The 18,932-nt window shown below is 41.6% G+C and overlaps 6 protein-coding genes across 8 annotated transcripts in view; 3 read left to right on the forward strand and 3 right to left on the reverse strand.

Annotated features, from left to right (window-relative positions):
- Siz (Brefeldin-resistant Arf-GEF family protein schizo) overlaps window positions 1–1,391 on the reverse strand; it is a 65,239-nt gene extending 63,848 nt beyond the window's left edge. For both annotated transcript variants that reach the window (XM_078180535.1, XM_078180533.1), the window contains exon 1: window positions 720–1,391. In XM_078180535.1, coding sequence (XP_078036661.1) covers window positions 720–949 — 230 coding nt within the window. In that variant the 5' untranslated portion in view covers window positions 950–1,391. The remainder of the gene's footprint in view (window positions 1–719) is intronic.
- A 636-nt stretch (window positions 1,392–2,027) lies between these two features.
- Window positions 2,028–6,363, forward strand: Edtp (Egg-derived tyrosine phosphatase). Its single transcript, XM_078180308.1, has 6 exons — window positions 2,028–3,886; window positions 4,023–4,579; window positions 4,660–4,979; window positions 5,050–5,512; window positions 5,581–5,919; window positions 6,004–6,363. Exons 1-6 carry the CDS (start codon window positions 3,800–3,802, stop codon window positions 6,170–6,172), a joined length of 1,935 nt encoding a protein of 644 aa, XP_078036434.1. The 5' UTR covers window positions 2,028–3,799; the 3' UTR covers window positions 6,173–6,363.
- Window positions 6,364–6,665: 302 nt separating this feature from the next.
- Pex10 (peroxisomal biogenesis factor 10) lies at window positions 6,666–8,043 on the reverse strand. The gene is made up of 4 exons (XM_078180312.1): window positions 7,827–8,043; window positions 7,390–7,701; window positions 7,059–7,310; window positions 6,666–6,981 (listed from the first exon to the last, which is right to left on the reverse strand). The coding sequence occupies exons 2-4, from the start codon at window positions 7,672–7,674 to the stop codon at window positions 6,670–6,672; spliced, it is 849 nt and encodes a 282-aa protein (XP_078036438.1). The 5' UTR covers window positions 7,675–7,701; window positions 7,827–8,043; the 3' UTR covers window positions 6,666–6,669.
- Window positions 8,044–8,502: 459 nt separating this feature from the next.
- Window positions 8,503–10,938, forward strand: Dcp2 (decapping mRNA 2). 2 transcript variants are annotated; one of them, XM_078180310.1, is made up of 5 exons: window positions 8,503–8,928; window positions 9,006–9,653; window positions 9,729–9,897; window positions 9,969–10,284; window positions 10,364–10,938. In XM_078180310.1, exons 1-5 carry the CDS (start codon window positions 8,882–8,884, stop codon window positions 10,603–10,605), a joined length of 1,422 nt encoding a protein of 473 aa, XP_078036436.1. In that variant the 5' UTR covers window positions 8,503–8,881; the 3' UTR covers window positions 10,606–10,938. The 2 variants fall into 2 exon arrangements, with proteins under 2 accessions (XP_078036436.1, XP_078036437.1); XM_078180311.1 differs by having other exon boundaries at window positions 9,067–9,653.
- On the reverse strand, window positions 10,397–12,621 carry Ho (heme oxygenase). Its single transcript, XM_078180313.1, has 3 exons — window positions 12,300–12,621; window positions 11,872–12,070; window positions 10,397–11,602 (listed from the first exon to the last, which is right to left on the reverse strand). Exons 1-3 carry the CDS (start codon window positions 12,400–12,402, stop codon window positions 11,155–11,157), a joined length of 750 nt encoding a protein of 249 aa, XP_078036439.1. The 5' UTR covers window positions 12,403–12,621; the 3' UTR covers window positions 10,397–11,154.
- Window positions 12,622–13,720: 1,099 nt separating this feature from the next.
- Gefmeso (Guanine nucleotide exchange factor in mesoderm) overlaps window positions 13,721–18,932 on the forward strand; it is a 62,980-nt gene continuing 57,768 nt past the window's right edge. Inside the window, exon 1 of the mRNA XM_078181714.1 lies at window positions 13,721–14,126. Within this exon, the coding sequence (XP_078037840.1) occupies window positions 14,045–14,126 (82 nt within the window). The 5' untranslated portion in view covers window positions 13,721–14,044. The remainder of the gene's footprint in view (window positions 14,127–18,932) is intronic.

Below are 18,932 nucleotides of genomic sequence, written 5' to 3' on the forward strand. Positions count from 1 at the left end.
GTTGCCTCGGTACATTTGTAGGGACAGTATTAACGGTAAATCTGCCAAGATCTAAAAACCACTAATCGGTGCTGCTTTATAAGAATTACGAAATGAAATTTATTTTATTTTTCGAGGATTCTTATAATAGTGTGTGCCTGAATAAATAAATGAATAAATATAACAATGTCTAACGAGAACAACATTGCGACAATTATGATATCAGAAATGCGAAAACTGATAACTGGCGGTAATAGGTTTATTATTTCAGTATTTTCGTAATTCAGTACGTACTCGCGAGTTCGAGACGAACTCCGTACTCGACTGTATTCGCCATGTGCTCATTTTATACAAGTTTCGAATCCCGGGTACCTGCCGGTTTCGAAATCGTGCTTATACATATGTAAGTTGTCGGAAAGAATCGAACGTTTCGCAAACGGTGCTCGAAACATGGAGATCGAGACATTTCAAATCCGAAACGATCACGAATCAAGGTTAGGTGGTGTATTTTGTAAGTAAGCGCTGCGTAGAATTCTGGGAATACTTTTACCGATCTCTCCCGAGGACTTCGAGCTCGTTTAATTGTATCGCTCTACTTTATCGAAATACCACTGTCGGAAACTATCTCCGATCGGAATCATAACTGATTCTAATCGTATCTTTCTGACTCACAATTTACATTACAATTCCATTAAACGTTCTACAGTTCTGCGCGTACGTGTATCAATGTTTCAGCATACCTGTCATCGTGGAGGCGTTTCAAATCGGTCATCTCGCGCTCGAACTTGAATTTGGACACTTCGCAGAGCAACGCGTCCCGCTCGCCGATGACCTCGTTGAGCTCCCGTTGCAATCTCTCGATCTCCGCATACTGCCGGCTGATCAGTTGGTTCTTCTCCTCGAGGATGGTCTCGACGTCGGGATCCAGGAGACCGGCCGGATCGCCGACACTGCCCAGTACCGTGCTCATACCGTTTGTTTACTTTCACCGGAGGGTGCGCGCAGCACACACGTACGCGCGCGCGCACACACGGCACGCTACACACACACGACACACAAATCGCACGCACGGCAGGTACACACACGCGTACTACACACGTTTACCCCTGTGTTCGTTCGATGACCAGTAGCTTCGCCCCGCGAATCGAGTCGAATCCGAATCGTTTCTACACGGCGATCGCGGGAATCACCAGCCGCATTCGCTTTGTATAGAAGCACGCGGCACTAGCAGAAACGGCCCCGGCCCCATACCAACGCGAATATCACACAGAACGGACGCTCTGTCCGAGAATAATACACGATCCATCGACGACGCAGCACCGTTTCATCGCGTACTCGCCATCTTGCATCTCGTGCCACCTCTCATGCTCGTGCTCGTGCTCGTACTTGCGCCAGTCCCGGTTCACGACCGTTCCCGTTCCAATTCCACTGGATCGTTTGTCCAGAAATACCCCCACGGTCGCGCATGCGCCCCGCCCTGGAACTGGAGGGACCGACGATCAGCGCCATCTGTCGTCTTACTCGCGAAACTGTTCCTATCCGCGTCGTTTCCCGCGTCAATAACTCAACGATCACGTTTCTTTATCCTTCTTTTTGCATTTCCTTGGGTACTTGTTTTTTTTTACATAATCGCAGGACTTTGAAAATTTAACCGTTTAGGCGTGGAAGCAAGGTACTCAATTGGCAATAAACCGCGTGTTACGATGAACGAATTTATATTCTTAGGTAAAACCAAAATTTGACCTCGGTTGGCCAAAAAATTCAAATTGCTTGTCGCCAAAACAACCGAAGGCGAGCGACGACTTTAAAATAACGGCGGGGTAGAATTCGCGAAAATATTTCCGTTTTCTTGAGACGCTCGATTGTCGAGCATTTAAAAATAAACAGGCATTAGCGGAGAAAGTATCGGTGGTATAGGAATAGCGGTATGTAGCATCGTCAGGAATATTTTTATCACAGCGTTGCTCTGTGATTTCGAGCTGTACACAAGGGAATGCGAAAAAATATGAGAAACCGAAAATAGATCCCCGGGAGTATTGTCTCACGCGACGTTTCGCGCTTGCAAACGGACTCTCTTCTTCTCGCGAAGAGCTCTGAAGTAGCCCGTACCTTCTCGACAAAATAACAAAATCGATGCGTACACTATGTTTCTGATACGAACGCTGAAATTTTGCGTACTCTACGCGTCCGTACGTTCGAATGCATGGATATTTTCGATTTTGTAATTCGCTCTGCGAGAACGGCTAAATAACGGAAGTATCCGTGGTTGGTCCCCGGTAATATTTCGAGGAATTTTTTTCTAATCGAATCGATACAGTGCAACGTGGTTAAAAATGTTGCACCGATGCGTGTCTTGAATGTCGCGAAAATCTCGCGATACCATCGGAGCGAAGCACGCGTTCTCCACATTGCAAAAATAGGTTATCTTTCTACGCCGCGTTTCACTCCGTACTTTCGTCCTGACAGGCAACTGGTACAACACGTTCTGCTGGTGTAGCGTTACGAGAGAGAAGAAAAAGGAAGTGCATAGGTAGTTGTTCTGTGGTGTTCGAGAGATAGTTCTGCCTTGTTCGCAACCGCGTGGCTTAGACAACCACCGAAAACCGTGGACGTGGTGTGCTGGTTGTAACGCAGCAGCGTCGACGTCCAAGAAGAGGGACACAACTGTCCTTTAAACGGGAGGCGACCTTTAAAACACGACGCGGAAACATTGATAAACGAGCTTAACAGATTTCATGGCGTGAACTCTCTTTGGGATCTAGCAAACGAGGGGAAGGAGGATGTGCTTGGGACAGGTTCGAATAACTACGAGCAACGCAAAATATATTTTCTCGGGCGTTATGTCTAGGTTATACCGTTGGATTATTGTCCACATCGGCGTGCGATGAGATAGACATGGGTATTTACCATGAGAAACTCTTCGATTCCACGGTTGAACATCGCCCGATAAAACTCTCAAGAACTACTTCAGACGTGGCTCTCATGTGTTCATAACAATGAAAGCGACGTGCATGACTTGAATCAGGTTAAGTCATACGGTGACCGTTCTCTACATCGTTGCTGCTCAAACATCCAGAGAAGAAAAACCCCTGATTTTCTTCTTAGTCGACATCGAATTGATTTCCCACTTTCCATGAAATTTTATAAATCGGTTAGTTTCTGATATACATTACGAAAAAGGAAAACAAAAGATTCGAATCTGTGCACGAGCAGAGGCGCTACATTGAATTGTGACAGTTCAATTTATTATCATAATCGAGCACAAATTTGTTAGCATTGGATATGAATTTGAAGCAATATTGATTTATTCTTCCAAGCACGGTGCTCCCAAAATAATATGTACATGTTTGTATATTACTAATTTATGAGTACTTTGTTTCTATATTGTGTTTCGTATGAGGTGTCACGAATAAGATAAAATTAATGCAGGTGAGCTCATACTTTATATTGTTCAGGACATAAACTTTAATAGTTACTATATCTGCTGCTGTTCAACTCATAGACCAAGACTGTTCGCAAAAAACTCATTAAGAAAAATCTCGATGTCTCTACAGATTGAAACGTTGTTCATTAAACGATCGATGTTAAATAATGTTTTTAAACATTCGTAATTCTATCGTGTTTGTGTTAAGCTGTGATATTGTGCAGTGTAATTTAAACACAGTGTATGTGCCATTCCTTTCTTATGCAAGACATTGGCCATGGTTGACGCCTCGTTGGCACTTCCATGAGAATCGTAGAAATTTAGGAACTCCTTGAATAAAACATTGGCTTATGGTTAAGTTTTTGATATAGTAACCTGTGGAAATTTATTGCAATCATGACAGATATTACTATTCAAGATTTACAAAAACTTCTTATATACTTCTCAAAGAACACTTATCGAGCTAAGGATGCAGATAGTACGGTAATATGTCGTTCATAATTAACAAAGAATAATGGTAGAGAAACAGTTAAATATGGTACCATATTTTTAATAAAAGGAAACTGTTTCTCCACATACGTAACGTATTTTCCAAATATAACAGTTATTATTATTTCAGAGCCAAACAATTATGCAAAGATGTCTGTTACTCACCGACTTAGACTATACTCACTCTATAATAAACAATAACGGAGGTGATCTCAGTGCACATTATCCTAGCCATCTTGTCATTCTAGAATATGAGAAGTATAGAAATCCAAACATGTGTGATACACCACCGCCACTGCCACGCACAACAGAAACTATATATGAAAGCATGTACGACCCCAATAAGCTGAAGGAATTGATAAAGAGTGCTAGATTCGCCAGGTGTCGTTCAAGATTTCCACTGCCAGTAATATTGTATAAAGGAAGACATGTCTGCAGATCGGCTACATTGTCTGGCGGACCCGAAATTTATGGTAGATCCGGACTAGATTATTTATTTGCGGGTAGCGAAGGAATAGTCTGTATTCAGCAACAAGTAGACGAAGCCCGAGGAGGTGACTCTGTACTTAGCGATTGGCAACTATTTGATAAAGTCAGGCATCAAGATATCAAACTTCTGAAAACGCTTAACGTCGGAACCATCATCGATTTTATGGTTGAGAAGAAGAAGGTCAAGTTTGGAATGAAGTAAGCCAACCATTTCATCTGTAATTACTTTTTGTTAATGGAATATCTAATTTGATTTCTGTTATCTCTTTGGTAAACAGTGTTACTTCCTCGGAAAAAGTAGACAAAGAGAAGAGGTACTCAAACTTCACCCTAATTTCACTGCCATATCCTGGATGTGAATTCTTCAGAGAGTTTAGAGAGAACGATTACCTGGCTAAAGGTTTAGTGTTCGATTGGTCTCAGACTCACGTGGACGCGCAAATAGGAGTGCCTGAAGATTCAATTTCCACTCAATTACGGATCAATTGGGAACAATACCAAGTCTGGGATCTAGTCAAACTAACTCAAAATTATTTAAAACTGATATTAAGATATTTGAGCGATAGTAGTAATGGAATATTGATACATTGTATTTCAGGTACGTGTCGTTACCCAACTAATAAGAGGTCCAATTTCTGGTGTAACTAACGGTTGTTTACTTCCTGCAGGATGGGATCGCACACCTTTATTTATTTCGTTATTAAGAATAAGTTTATGGGCTGATGGTGCAATACACACGTCGTTGAACGCGTATCAAATTCTTTACTACACGATAGCATATGATTGGATGCTATTCGGTCATGATTTGGAAGATCGACTGAGCAAAGGGGAAGAGATATTTTTCTTCTGTTTCTACTTTTTGAAGCATATTCACGACGAAGAGTTCAGTATTCATCCGCGTCATAATAGGTCCAGGCATACGGTTCTACGTAATGATAGTGACTCACAGTTAGACAATGTTATGTTCGATAGTGAATCGGTAGTGACGTTGAGTTCGGTCAGTTCCAACTTAAGTCTGAATAGTTGGTGTAGCTCTGTTAGTCAGAACAGCAGGGATAGTCAAGATAATAATCCACCAGCGGTGTTTCATTGTGCTTCCACGGAGAGTCAAGACGATTGTCATAGCAATGGGTACGTTAAAGGCTTCTCAGTTTGTTTGGATACGCTTACTGTGATGTTTGACCTCTTTTTCTACTTAGGAACGTTGTACCATGGACCTTTTACCCCTCCCCGAACAAGGAAGGCATCGCTCATGGATCACGGTCCCCCCTTCCTCCGAATAGAACTTCTCCCGTAGCGGTTCCTGTACCCGGACGTCTTCGACAACGAAACGAATCTTCGTCGTCTGGTGGTTCCTGGCAGATGATATCTGGGACTGGCAGTTTACGCGGTTCCACGACTGCCAATGCTCCCATCACAGATGTACTAACGTCTTCTGGTATAGTTTGCAAGCCTCTTTGCGAAACTTGTACGGGACAAGGATCCCAAGAATCGAGTACCACGATCATCGAGGACGAAGCGTGTGCGTCATTAGCACAGTGAGTAACGATTAGATAAATTCTGCCGAACTTTACGCATTCTCTGATATATATATATACATATGTTTGCGCTTCTCATTTTAGATCTCGCAGAGAAAAATTGCAGTGTTTAAGAAAAATATTTTATAATGCTTATAGCCATACTGTCGGATTTCGAATGAAAGATAACTCTGAATCGAGCGGCTTCGGCCAGCTACTCGGTAATTTCGCCGAAAAAGTAGGAATCCTTTCTGTTCAACGCACATCGTTGTGACTGTAATTGATTTCCCCGCGATCATCGGTTCGTTGTTATTGATTCCTTGATTCAATTCAGAGTTTTATATAAACGCTATGCAATGAAAATGGAACAGTTGTACATTATCGTTTATGTGAATAACACATTGTTATACAAAAAAAAGCGTGATGTACGCTTGATATGAATAAAAAACTTGATATTTTTGTATATATATATATATGTATATTATATGTATATGTATATATATATGAATATATATATATATTTACATGTATATATGTATGTAAATAGGTGTGTGTTCACTTGTTTTTTCTTTATATTTATCACGTACATATATGTATACTTTTTACTGCCATCTGTATGAAATTAATGCTAGCACAGATGCGTAGTAGTTAGAGTTTTAAAGAGAATTATAAGAATGTTACAGTGTACGAAAATAATTCTAGTAGATCATTTCACCCTTGATTCGTTATTTATTTCAATAAATAAAAGGAAGCTACTGAATTCCTGGAAAATCATAAGTTCAACACATGTACTATTCTCGACAATTTAACATATTCTCTACACATTGGGCATTGCGATTTTGTATTCAACCAGTCCGCAATGCAATACCAACAAAACAAATGACCACAGGGGGTAACAGTCGTTGGTACATTCTCCAGACATAATTGACAAGTTTTGCTGTTTTCGTCGATCCCAATATGTTTTTCAATATAATTTCCCTTGTCGTTGTTCTGCCGGATTTTCAGCACGCATTGCGCCAACGTAGCGAGTCCCAGTAATCTTAATCCCCAACTGACGGTATCGGATGGACGACGACCATACACCTGATTAAATTCAAAGCAAAATTGTACAGAAGGAAAACATTTGATACAGGAAAGATATGTTCTTTTATGCTCATTACCTTAGCATAATCGATTCCTGTTAATCTTTTTCCCAGGCTATAATACCGACCATACATATAAAAAACTCCTTTATGAATTAGTATAAAAATTGGGATCATGTTACATAACTTCCCTATAAATGCATTTAGGAATGTAACAGCTTCAGGGGTCAACGTGTTATGAGGATGATTAATTTTTGTCTGTAATTTTTTTAATATTTTCAACAATGCCTGTTCTCCAAAACATTCTAAAATTACCGCTACTACTCTTGCCTGCATGAAAAGTGAAGGATGACGTATTAATAACACCGTAACATGATTCTTCACATTTAGCTACGTGATTGCTACGTACTAACAACGACGGAACTTTGCGGGCTTCTAAATCAGCTTGTACAATTCCTGTATATTCTTCGCCTAATGTTTGATTTCCCATTCCGGTTGTGAAGAAGAAATAAAGTAATTTAAACGGTACATCGGACTGAATAAAAGGCAAAGTACCCGTTCGCCTTCCCACAAATTGTAAAAGTTCGATGACTTTTTCTCGCAAGTCTTTGATGAAATCATCGTCCCTCTGATACGATCGCAGTATTTCTGTCTCACTTGCATGTTTCAGTTTTTTGTACCTTCTTACCACCATGTTGTCAACAATATTCTAAATTATACTCTATTAAAAAAATCACACGTCATGTCATGAAATAACATTCCGGTTGTTACACAGCATTTAATAAAGTAAGATTATACGGTAAGCACTACGAACATAACCATAAGCGTGGAAGACATTTAGCGCACCTTGTATAAAATTACTCCTGCGAGTGCAACGAAAATAATCTTTGGATATTGGAAGACCTCCCCCTACCATTACTAATCCATTGAATTAATATTCAGCTAATTGGTCGAATGAATGTCGTATATTCAACGGTAATAAACATATCGGGCGACGTCATACGAGACGCAACTTGTCCTCGTTATGCGCAGTGCGCAGGACGACTTTATCAGACCCTCACCATTTCATATGTAGCATGTGTCATGTGACTAGCAGTTTGACCATTTGCCTGCAACATATGGCAACCCGTGTCCGCACGTTCCTCGAAATCCTTACAAATCTACCACTTTACATTAGTCAAGGGAAAGTGCGGATATGAGGGACGCCCTTGGCCACCATGTGCACGCGAATGGTCATACGTTACACTGCATGTGACTAAGCCACGGTCATAAGGCTTATGAGGACACTGCAGACACTTGGCTTATTAGGTAAAGGAGGGCGGTACCAAAAACGTTAAGACAATAAGAGTTCGCTATCTTTGTGTGTATAACGTAAGGTACGACGCGCCATCTAGCATAGCTATTTTAAGGGTAGCACTTGGCGGAGAAGGAGGGATAAGGGTTCATTCTCCTTCTGTCCACAGACGAGCGAACTGAACAAAAGTACATACGTGATAATAATAAACCTCTCGCATGTGGTATAATATCGCTGGAATCTAGATCGCCGCCATTTTAATAATCCGCATCGTCATGATAGCGCGCTTTATTCGAATAACAAAACCCCTTACGTTTTGAGCGTTCCTCCACTACTTGGTTTGGCGCTGCACGAAACAGAGTTTAAAGACTCTACCGCAGACGGCATCGTAATCGATGTAGGTTAAGGGTAAGGGGTCAAATGGAACGGTATAATAATTAACGAATAACGGATGACGTTTGATATGCAATGGTTTATGCGATGATTTTATGTTTATTTTATAACCACAAATTCCTATTGTAAAAAAAAAGGTCTAGATTAAATTGTACATAACGTGAAGCGGTTTGTGTGTGTGGGACATATTGAAACAGTGTTATTAACTTTTGAAATGGTGGATCACTCGATACCATCGGACATTCTTGACGATCTCAGCAGGTTATATTTCGCGACTATTTTATTCATTATGTATTGTTTACTTCGATCACGAAAGTAATGTAATGCCTTGTTTACAGTCGATTCATCATCAACGTACCCGAAGAAGAGCGGAAAGATTTAGTTCGAATATGTTTTCAGATTGAACTGGCTCACTGGTTTTATTTAGATTTTTATTGTACGGAGGAAAATCCCAAACTTAGACCATGTGGTATGAGAGAATTTGCTACGCACATATTTTTTCATATACCGTTTTTAAAACTCCATGTAGCGAACATAGATAATATTCTTGATAAATGGCGGGAATATAAACAAAATGTTCCCACGTTTGGTGCTATCGTACTGAACGAAGACTTAACTAAAGTACTGCTGGTACAAAGTTACTGGGCAAAAAGTAGTTGGAGCTTTCCTAAAGGGAAGGTCAACGCGGATGAAGATCCTTCTCATTGTGCTGTGCGAGAAGTTTTAGAAGAAACCGGCTTTGATATCTCGAATCTGATAGACGAGAATGAATATATCGAGTCAATGATAAATGAGCAATTAGTGAGATTATATATAATATGTGGTGTACAAAAGGATACAAAGTTTCAACCGAAAACAAGAAAAGAAATAAAAAATGTAGACTGGTTTTCAGTAGCAGATTTACCAAACAACAAGAAGGACTTGACACCAAAAGTGAAAATGGGAGTTGGTCCAAATGCATTTTTTATGGTAATTCCTTTTGTAAGGTAAGAAGTAGTTAAGACAATTTGTTTGTACCTTTTAATGGTACCTTCTAAAGGTTTACATCGGTTTTAATATAGGAGAATGAGACGTTGGATACAAGAGAAACATTTACAAGATAAACTTAAAACCACGATACGAAGGCATAGACACAAATCTCTTGGTGATGTTGAAAGTGTTTCAAAAAGTAAACGACAGCAGCAGCAACAAACGCAACAACAACAACAGCTATTTTCTCAGTTTGGTCAAGTAATTATACTTAGTCTGCTTAGTAGAGCTTAGGCTATTTGGAAATATGAGTACATTCTAATGAATTTCAGAATGACGCTACAAGTATTAAGGATTTTATAAATATTCGACAATCAAATACCTCACCCGCTCGAAATCGGGTATGGGTGAAATGTCCTCGACGTATGCATGACAATTCGTACGATAGTAAAACTGCTGCATCGAAAACAGCAATTAAACGTAATTTATTCGGTGAACAAAATGAAGATGAAACTTTTCTTGCTAAACAATTGGCAGAGAGTCCACGGAATCAATCAAATTGTGCATTTTTAATGGATCCTGCCATTCAGTCTGTGAAATGCAATGAGTTCGATTACGAAACGCAAGATTTTCGAAGAGATATTACCGGTAGGTTGCTCGAAAAGATGTTCGGAAAAAGTTCTTTCTCAGTAGACTGATGGTAACAAAGATAATGTGTCTTTTCCAGATCAAGCATCTCAACATGAAGAATCAGAAAACATTGAATTAAATAAAGCTTTATTATTTGACAAAGCACTGAACAAATTACCGACAGACTTAAAGAATCATAACCCGTTCATTGCAATGAATTATAATGCCCGATTTGATTCGACAGACGATTTCGACACTCGGAGATATTCCACGCAGCTAAATTCACTAATTTGGGAACACTTCAAGTTTGATAAACAAGCAATATTGAATTGTTTATAAACTGATTTTAAAGAAAGGATTGTTATGGATTTTTAAGAGAAAATGATAGCCACGTTCTACAAGTCTACACATATAGCTGTATTAACTTTTTATGGTATCTATATATATAAATATATATGTATACACACGCATATATGTATATATGTACACATATATATAAATACATATATAAATTTGTGAAGAATTACGTATAAAAATTTATAATTGAATATAATTTTAAACATTTGAGATTTGAAAGCAGTTTCTTAACAGAACTGTATTTTGTTCTTGTAGAATTTTCTGATGTACAGTAAGAATAACGATAAAGTGAATACATTGTTGATTTATAACAGATATTACGTATTTAACTTAACTGTTTATTCTTTAACGATGTGTCTATGGTAACTTAATCACGATATAAAAATTCTGCTCTGATGTAATTGTCAAATAACTGGAGATCACTAAAAGAGATACTATAATGTTTTAAAGAAATAGTTCGTTTTACGTATACTTGATTTGTACGCAAGGAAAAGATTGCACATCGTTATCATCAAATTATGAACTGTTTATTTAAAAAAGATTAGAATTCTTGAAAAGAATTATACAAATTGGAAGAACTACCGCAAGAATGGTAATGAAGTACAATGATCTTTTTGAAAGAATACTGCTTGTACTTTCAATACTTCTAATAATCTCATTATTTAATGAAAAAACTATTTTACTCTCTTCGATAAGTTTATTTCTTGTGTCTTCGTCCAATGTCTCTGCAATCTTATTCATTGTGTCCCGCACGGTTTGTTTAAGCTCATAGATGCTACACTCAAAATTTGTAATATTATTACCATGGGTATCATCTACTTTAAATGGTAAAATCTTCTGCATTAGTTGCCGTTTTTTACGCAGAATAATTCCTCCGCTAAGAAGACCCATGTATAGATGGTAAATGTATGCTATCAGTAATAGAGGATCTGTATCTTCTATTTCCCTTAAGTGCCTCAGGTATTTGACGACACTATCCCTAGAGTGTAGAACAATAACAAACATAAACTTTAAATGAAAGAGTTGATTCATTAGAGATAAAAACATGTAAGAATGTCCAAATATTTGCAGTAGATGAGATTCAATTTTAAGGATTTAATAAATTTGTGGCATTTGTGCAATGATATAAATAAAGGATACATGCAACTTCAATCAACATAAACATATCTATTAATATATATACCCAATGCATGTACAACTACTATTTATATATATAAACATTTAATGACACAAATGTAAAACCTATACCTAGGGCTGTAGTTTCTCTTCCACCCTTCTCCTAAGTAAAAGTTTAGATCGGTTTCGAAAGCATTTGTACGTGCTAGTTTATCGATTGGAAATAATCCTATCTTAGTATTTTTTAATCTGTGCATAGCAGCTTCTAGATATGAGAATATTTCATAAAATACTAAAAGACCAGATGCCCATGTAGAATCATTGAAAAGTCCTGTCGAAAGTAAAAGGTGTTTGATAAAAAAAGTCAAAGGATTAGTTTCTCTCGTACGAAGCCTTCTTTCTGATTGCACGTAAATTATTTTCTATCATATTATTCTCCGAAAAAATAATTCAAAATACAATACTAAGCGTACGGTTGAGATATTAACCTAAACTACGTAGACATTACGTACATCGATAAAGTTTTGTATTTTATATACGAAGTATATAATTTATCTTACCAATTGCTAATTTAGCATTCACTAAAGCGTCACTGATCGTGTGAATTTCTCTCGTTGCTTTTCGCATTTTCTTACAAAATGTATCTTCACCTTTGTTCGACATCTTGACATTAATATAATGATATATATTCACGTGCAAGTATTTAACAACTAAAAGCAATATTACAGAACAAATGATTGTACGTTTTATTTGAAGTTTCTATGCTTGAAAGTTCGATTGTAATTAACGATCATAAGTGACAATATTATAGGAATCAGAACCATCACAATTCATCACAACGCGTTTTACTGATCTGACGTTTCGCAACTTTATCACACAACTGCGCGCAACGAACAAAGAACAGAGCAAGAATTTATCAAGGAAAAGTTAATGATGCTGCCGTCTGTCGATAAAGTCAATAAGTATCTGTGGATAATTCGGTTTGGCACAAAAGCCGCCAATATCGACAAATCTTGTTACTCCGTCGGTTCTGTTACCTAACAGTTTCAATGTCTCGCCGCTACGCGAATAGCGCCATTTTTACATTTTTGGGACCAAATGGTTCTAGCAGGAAATTATTGGGTCTTCTGACAAAAAGAATCATTCGTATAGGAAATAATATTTCACTGTCGCCCAATTAAAATTTGTTGACGTTTGACTACTAAAATTAACGATGTTATAATAGAGTGCAATTTGGAAATAATTACAAGAACAAATTGAAAATCTAAGCTGTATGTCACACACGGTGCTCGAATAGGTGAGGTTCAAACAAACCATTTTTCTATAATTTTTCGTCGCCATGTTCGGATGTCTGGGTACTTAAATGAAAGGTAATGCAGTTTACAACAGGCACGGTGCAATATTCAACCAATTTCGACAACACGCTATAAATTAATATATAAGAATTTTTTGCATACAGAAAAACATTTTTTGCATTTTTCGTCATCCAGAGAATTAAAAAGTCTTTCGAAATACAAAAGAATATTCTATGTACAGGACGAAGCGTATGGAGACTGGCGAACATCAGTGATCTGGTCAGGATGATGCCTGCGATCCATGTGGATACGGGTCGAGGCACTGCGTCGCCCCACCGCGGCTCCCTAAAAACCGGCGGGTGGAAAAAGAAGACGACGAGCGCGCCGCGAAGGGTTAAAAATATATCGGAACGGTCCTAATTCAATGACCAGGCGGCGGTAGTGGGCAGCACGCGGCGATTTACATGAACGGGCGTCTGCGGAGAGGAAGGCGAGGACAGTCGGCGCATTGAGGATTGAGAAGGCAAAGAGCTGAAGCTGAAGGCAGAGAGCTAGAGAGCCGAGGGCAGACCGGAGGAGCGAGGAACCTAACTGAGGGAACTCGTGGAACAGGAGAGTGGCGCAGCGTGTTGGTGGTATGGGTTGCTGAGCTGTTTGCCGATTCGTTGACTCGGTGGGACGGTCGGTCGGACCGAGGGCTCCACGGCTCCCGGTCTCAGTACGTCTCGTGACCGCGAGCCAAGGGGATGGACGTTGTGTTTCGGCTTTTTCTCCCGTGATCAATCGATCGAGATCGGCCCGGCATCTTCTCGCGGCCGAACCGGGGTCCGCGGTGGGACCAAACTGGGTCCGGAACTGGGACCGCTGTCGCGCGCGATGTCACCACGGAAGGCCGGAACCGTCACATATCTCGTGGCCATTCCACCTCCGCAGTGAGACAAGAAGAATCCCCCTTTGGTATCCCGAGTGCGGAAGATCGCCAACGTTTCGTGAGTGTTTGATACGACGAGATGGGCAGTGAAGCGAACGCCGAGACCGCGGGTAACAACGCCGTGGATTCGGACGAGTCCGATAGCTGGGAGAAGTTCTTCGGTGAGTGATCTCTTTCTTTCCTAATCTCCGTATACAAGCTCGCTTCTCCAAGCAGATACATGTTTCGTGTGTATTCGTCGTGCGCACGGTATACACAAGCATAAATACGTCGGTTTATTTTGACCGTCTCGGATTGCCAAAGAGAACGAACGAGCCCTCGCCGGCGGTGAATGATTGTTATGTTCCGGGGACGTTGCTATTGTTCCCCGGGTTATAGATCAGCCACAGTTTTCAGGTTTCTCTTGGCGCAACGGCGGCCGTAAGAACGTTTAATTATTGCTCCGTGCCCACCGTGATATTTCTTTGACCACCACTGCGTTTGCGTGGCACGGAAAGTTGTTATCGCGAATACTTGTACAAGCTGTATGTTAATAACTCGTAGGAAATGCAAACGAAGTGTAGGTTTTAGGGACGGAGGTCGCGCGGCTCGAAAGATACCGAACCCGAGTCCGTTTCCGCGGTTCGTTCAATGACTCGATTGTTCTTCGATTCTTAACTGAACGTTGTTCTGTATCGATCTCGGCGTTCAAGCAGATATCGTACGCAAGCTGCGTGGATTTTATGCGAACGTGATACCGGACATTTTACAACATTCTTAGGCGCATCGTTGAGATACGTTTTGTTTATATCGCTGCAAGCGATAATGCGCATTCGTTACCAGCGAGGTAGCTCGTTCGAACGGTTTTTAGATTAGCAGGCGAAAAGCGACGTTTTCTTCCGAAAATTTTCCTATCTGTCGCACCAATCGGAACGCTTCGTGAGCGATGACCGCGCGTTCATTGCGCCTAATGCATTCGCGCGTCTTACCTCGAGTGGATAATTTACCCAATTTAAAACGAGGCTAACTAAAGAGTAGACACGTGCCGTCATATAAATGAAAGACAATAATTTACCGCTTTCGACGCGGCCTTTTTCGTTTCGACATTCGAGCGACTTCTTCTTCTTCTTCCGGCCGCTATTTCAAAAAACGATTGCCGTTCCCTAGAACCGTGTGCATACCGTATCATTGAAACTATTTTAATCTATCTAGGTGACTAACCATCTATCGTGTATGAACGGTTTGAAAAAAATTCTAGAGATAACGCAAATCGCAAAAATGAATAACACCTGGTACGCATGTCGCTGCACTTCGTCTATCGCTTGTGCAATCACATTTTGTTAGAGAGATAACGAACGTTTGGTTTTCGCGCGCTCGACATTTTTTTTACAGACGATTAGAACTTTAACAAATACGTCGAGGACAGGACGGAACGTCGTCGGTTTATTCTACGCTGTCGTTGACGCTATTTCCACCAGGCGGTGTCGGAAGACAGTTTTTAAATTTTAACCCTTTACATTGGAAGACATTTTAACTGTAAATGTAAAGTAATATTTTTGGTATAGTATTACTATTTTATGTGACAAAGTGCATTTTATGCGTATGAAATTGATCCTTGTGACTTGTATCAATAGTTTCGCTTTTGACAATTTTTTATGTCTAAATATTGTTAGTATAACAATTACTTTAGAACATGGTGGAACAATTTTAACGGTTTCTCAGAGTCACCGCTCGAGTGCAAAGTGTTAATTTGAAATTATTCTCCATAGAATATATTATTCTATACTATTACGTGTATTGCAGTAAATTTTACTATATTATAGATTATATAAATGATTTATTATTGTATAATATATTGTATACTATACTATATTATACTACATTGTATATTATATCACTGAAATAATCTATATATACCTGACAATTTCAAATCTGGACAGTTTCGGCAGTCATTCGCAATTAGACGCGAAGGTCTAATCGTCATCTTCGAAACAGAGTATTCCCAAATCGCGGTGGATATGGTGTTAATCTTCCATGCAGCGTGCACGGTGGACATTGGTTCGTGGAACTGTAGAAATCCGTGCGACAGGTTGTCAGCCACATTTGCTGACACCAGTGTTGTCGGTAGATCGAGTGCCCGAGCAAACATTAATCGGATAGATCGTGCACAGCGGTTCTCAGTCGCGCTCCCGCGCACACAGGACTTCGAAATCGTTCGAAGATTCGATCCTCGGGCAAGAGTTTCCCTCTCGAAAGCGCCCCTTTCGGCTCTCACGATCCACGGCGTGGCGCGAGACGCGCGACAGAAAAAGTAAAAGAGACCGCCCGTAGTAGACGCGAGCTGTTGGAACGAAGATAAGCGTGGATACGCGAGCCGAGTAACAGTACCATATACTATATTTCACGGAATATTTCACGTGGAAGAGAAAACGTGAACTTCTTACGATTCGATTTGTCCGGTGGTTCTCTCGGCCGGCGGTTAGCGCGCGCTCGGCGCGTTCGCACACGTGAAAGTGACGTTACGACCCGGTCTCCCTTATCTCGGATCTAATATCGTCATTTTTCAACGCCGCTGCACCCGATCCGAGAATTTACGAGTTTTTTACGCCGGGCCAGATAAGCCAATTATCTCGGAGCAGCTTCCCTTCGCCTATACCCAGAGAACATCGCCGCGTTTTGTATTGTAACAGGAGAGTCGCGTCTCACGCGGCCACCGCGATAGACGCGTGCAAAAATGTGAAGAGCTCGAAGCCGAGGGGTAGGAACGAACGTTCGCTTTCCGGTGGAGGAGAGAGAGAGAGGTCGATGGTTTCGCGAGGGTCTCGTCGTCGCGGCGCTGCTCGTGACTCTCGTGAAAATTGCCGATTTTCATTTGCATGCTCGTGCTCCTGCACGACAGTCACGAATACGCTCCTCCCCGGCAGCTACGGACAACTCCAGCCGGCTCCGGCCAGCTCCAGCCAGCTCGCGGGACAAGTGGCGAACTTAAGGATGCGATACGACGCGCAAAAAACACTCGCTCTGCCGGATGCAGCTTAGTGAGACCTGTGGGTCGAGTGAACGAGAGAAAAAGGGAGAAAGAGAGAGAGACAGAGAGAGAGGGAGAGAGAGAGGTCTGCGTTTTCCTCGGACTCGTGTGCGCGTCTCTCGTCGCCAGAGAGACGGAAACAGACGGTACAGACTATGCTTGCTTGCGTGTCACGTGTGTATGCGCGTCCCGTGTGCACACGCCCAAAAATCGAGCAACCGGCTCTCTCTCTCTCGTCTGGATTTTTATGGGCCCGGCCCCCGGACATGGGCGACGGCGGCCGAGCCCCGAAAAATTTCCGAAAGTTCAAGGAACGAGAAACAATAGCCGTGCACCGTCGGTTCTCCCACGTCCAACGCGATCCGTCTTTCCTAGAAACACTTCTGCTCGCCTCCTAATCAGAAAACGAAGACGATCCGACGTCCTTCGGTCGTGGCCGACGGACACACAACAGGCGTCGGTCTATCTTGCGCCCGGGAACGTCGACGATTGGTCGCCTAAGGTCTGAGAGGCGCATTATTACAACGACCGGGCTCATACGTGCGCCGGCACGCGGAGCACGAGGCCGGGAGAGATTGCGCGCATCTATCTCGCCCACTTGTTCCCAGCCATGATATACAGGTTGTCTCTTCCCGGTTGCCTAGGTCCCCCCTCCCCCCACAGACACGTTCGCTTTACACGAGTTGCGTACACTTGCGCGAGGTTTGTACACGGTCCTATGTAAACTCGTCGCGAGAGACCGCGGCGCTCGGCCGTTCACGATCACACAATCGGGAGACAAATTCCCTCGGCCAATCATAACAGGCCCGGTCCCTCGGATCGAGGTGTCTTTGGACGTCCGTGCTCCCCTGTATCAACCCTTGAACGGCCGAGGGTGGATCGGAGAATGCGCTCTTCCCACGGGCATCCGTCGCCTGTGATTGTTCGCGTCGATCACGGTCCGAGAATTCGGTTCTTCCTAGGTCGACGCGACGCCGATAAAAATAATATTCGTGCCCGTAACGAGAAGGATATAAGGTGGAACAACAATGGCCAACTTTCACTGGCTTCCCGACCTCAGAATTTGACGTCTCTATGATTCCCGGACACGTAACGCGCTCGGCGATAATAATTCTGGCAAGTTGCCACGGCGACTCGTTGCCGCGGAATCATAATGGCACCTTTCACTGTCTTCTTCGCCACCAGAAACGGCCGTTCGAATTGCTCCCGAGACACGCCCGCGGTACCCGTAATAGTTACAATAACAATGCGTCCGGCATTTGTTGTTGCACGCTCGGCCCGGATAAAGTAGGCTGTATTTGTAGAAACTTCGGTTTCTCTGGGACTCTGGAAACCAGCGCGTGAATAATAGAGCAAGCCGAAGGATAAAGAGCATGACGCGTACCGCGATAAAAGCTCCGAGTTTTTCTCGTGCGGCCCGCGATAAAGAGCGAGTCCCGTGTCCATACAGGTGACTCAGTTTACGATTGTTACGATTCGCTCGGTGCCTTTGTGTAATCTAACGGTCGGGAAATAATTGCCGGATCGTAAAAACCGCGGCGAACGGTTCGAGGAGGGACCGATCGAGGAGAATTGTCGGAGATCTTTGGGCGAGATCGTCTGTGACGGCGTACATCGAGGAGCGGAACTATAGCACCACGCCCAGTTTTAAGGTGGTCGATTATATGAGGTTTTATAAATGTATTATAAAGCTGCATGAACTATATTTATAAGGCTATATTTATGTATATATATAGTTGGAGTTCTGATTTTTATTTGTTGTATTACTGCGGCAGCATCGTTACTATGCAAAGTTCAATAATAATGATCTATAATATATTCTGTATTATATATTATATTATTATACAGGGTTTCCCAAAAGTCGCCCTTAATTCATAAATAAAGGGTTCCTGGGGTCATTTCAAGAAACTTTTTCCTTTACAACAATTTTCTCCGAGGCGTCGTTAACGAGTTATTAACG

This window comes from Augochlora pura, chromosome 5 (assembly GCF_028453695.1).
Source record: "Augochlora pura isolate Apur16 chromosome 5, APUR_v2.2.1, whole genome shotgun sequence".
Classification (NCBI taxonomy): Eukaryota; Metazoa; Arthropoda; class Insecta; order Hymenoptera; family Halictidae; genus Augochlora; species Augochlora pura.

What these genes read in the sequence shown, in the direction of transcription:
- Pex10 (XM_078180312.1), bottom strand. Translation starts at nt 7,674, where the DNA reads ATGGTGGTAAGAAGGTACAAAAAACTGAAACATGCAAGTGAGACAGAA. An exon ending in GCAAAGTTCCGTCGTTGTTA is followed by an intron (nt 7,311 to 7,389) that starts GTACGTAGCAAT and finishes CTTTTCATGCAG; the next exon opens with GCAAGAGTAGTAGCGGTAAT. An exon ending in CAGGAATCGATTATGCTAAG is followed by an intron (nt 6,982 to 7,058) that starts GTAATGAGCATA and finishes GAATTTAATCAG; the next exon opens with GTGTATGGTCGTCGTCCATC.
- Dcp2 (XM_078180310.1), top strand. Translation starts at nt 8,882, where the DNA reads ATGGTGGATCACTCGATACCATCGGACATTCTTGACGATCTCAGCAG. An exon ending in TATTTTCTCAGTTTGGTCAA is followed by an intron (nt 9,898 to 9,968) that starts GTAATTATACTT and finishes AATGAATTTCAG; the next exon opens with AATGACGCTACAAGTATTAA. An exon ending in TTTTCGAAGAGATATTACCG is followed by an intron (nt 10,285 to 10,363) that starts GTAGGTTGCTCG and finishes TGTCTTTTCCAG; the next exon opens with ATCAAGCATCTCAACATGAA.
- Ho (XM_078180313.1), bottom strand. Translation starts at nt 12,402, where the DNA reads ATGTCGAACAAAGGTGAAGATACATTTTGTAAGAAAATGCGAAAAGCA. An exon ending in GAATGCTAAATTAGCAATTG is followed by an intron (nt 12,071 to 12,299) that starts GTAAGATAAATT and finishes TACTTTCGACAG; the next exon opens with GACTTTTCAATGATTCTACA. An exon ending in AAGAGAAACTACAGCCCTAG is followed by an intron (nt 11,603 to 11,871) that starts GTATAGGTTTTA and finishes TCTACACTCTAG; the next exon opens with GGATAGTGTCGTCAAATACC.
- Edtp (XM_078180308.1), top strand. Translation starts at nt 3,800, where the DNA reads ATGACAGATATTACTATTCAAGATTTACAAAAACTTCTTATATACTTC. An exon ending in CTAAGGATGCAGATAGTACG is followed by an intron (nt 3,887 to 4,022) that starts GTAATATGTCGT and finishes TTATTATTTCAG; the next exon opens with AGCCAAACAATTATGCAAAG. An exon ending in ATTGATACATTGTATTTCAG is followed by an intron (nt 4,980 to 5,049) that starts GTACGTGTCGTT and finishes TACTTCCTGCAG; the next exon opens with GATGGGATCGCACACCTTTA.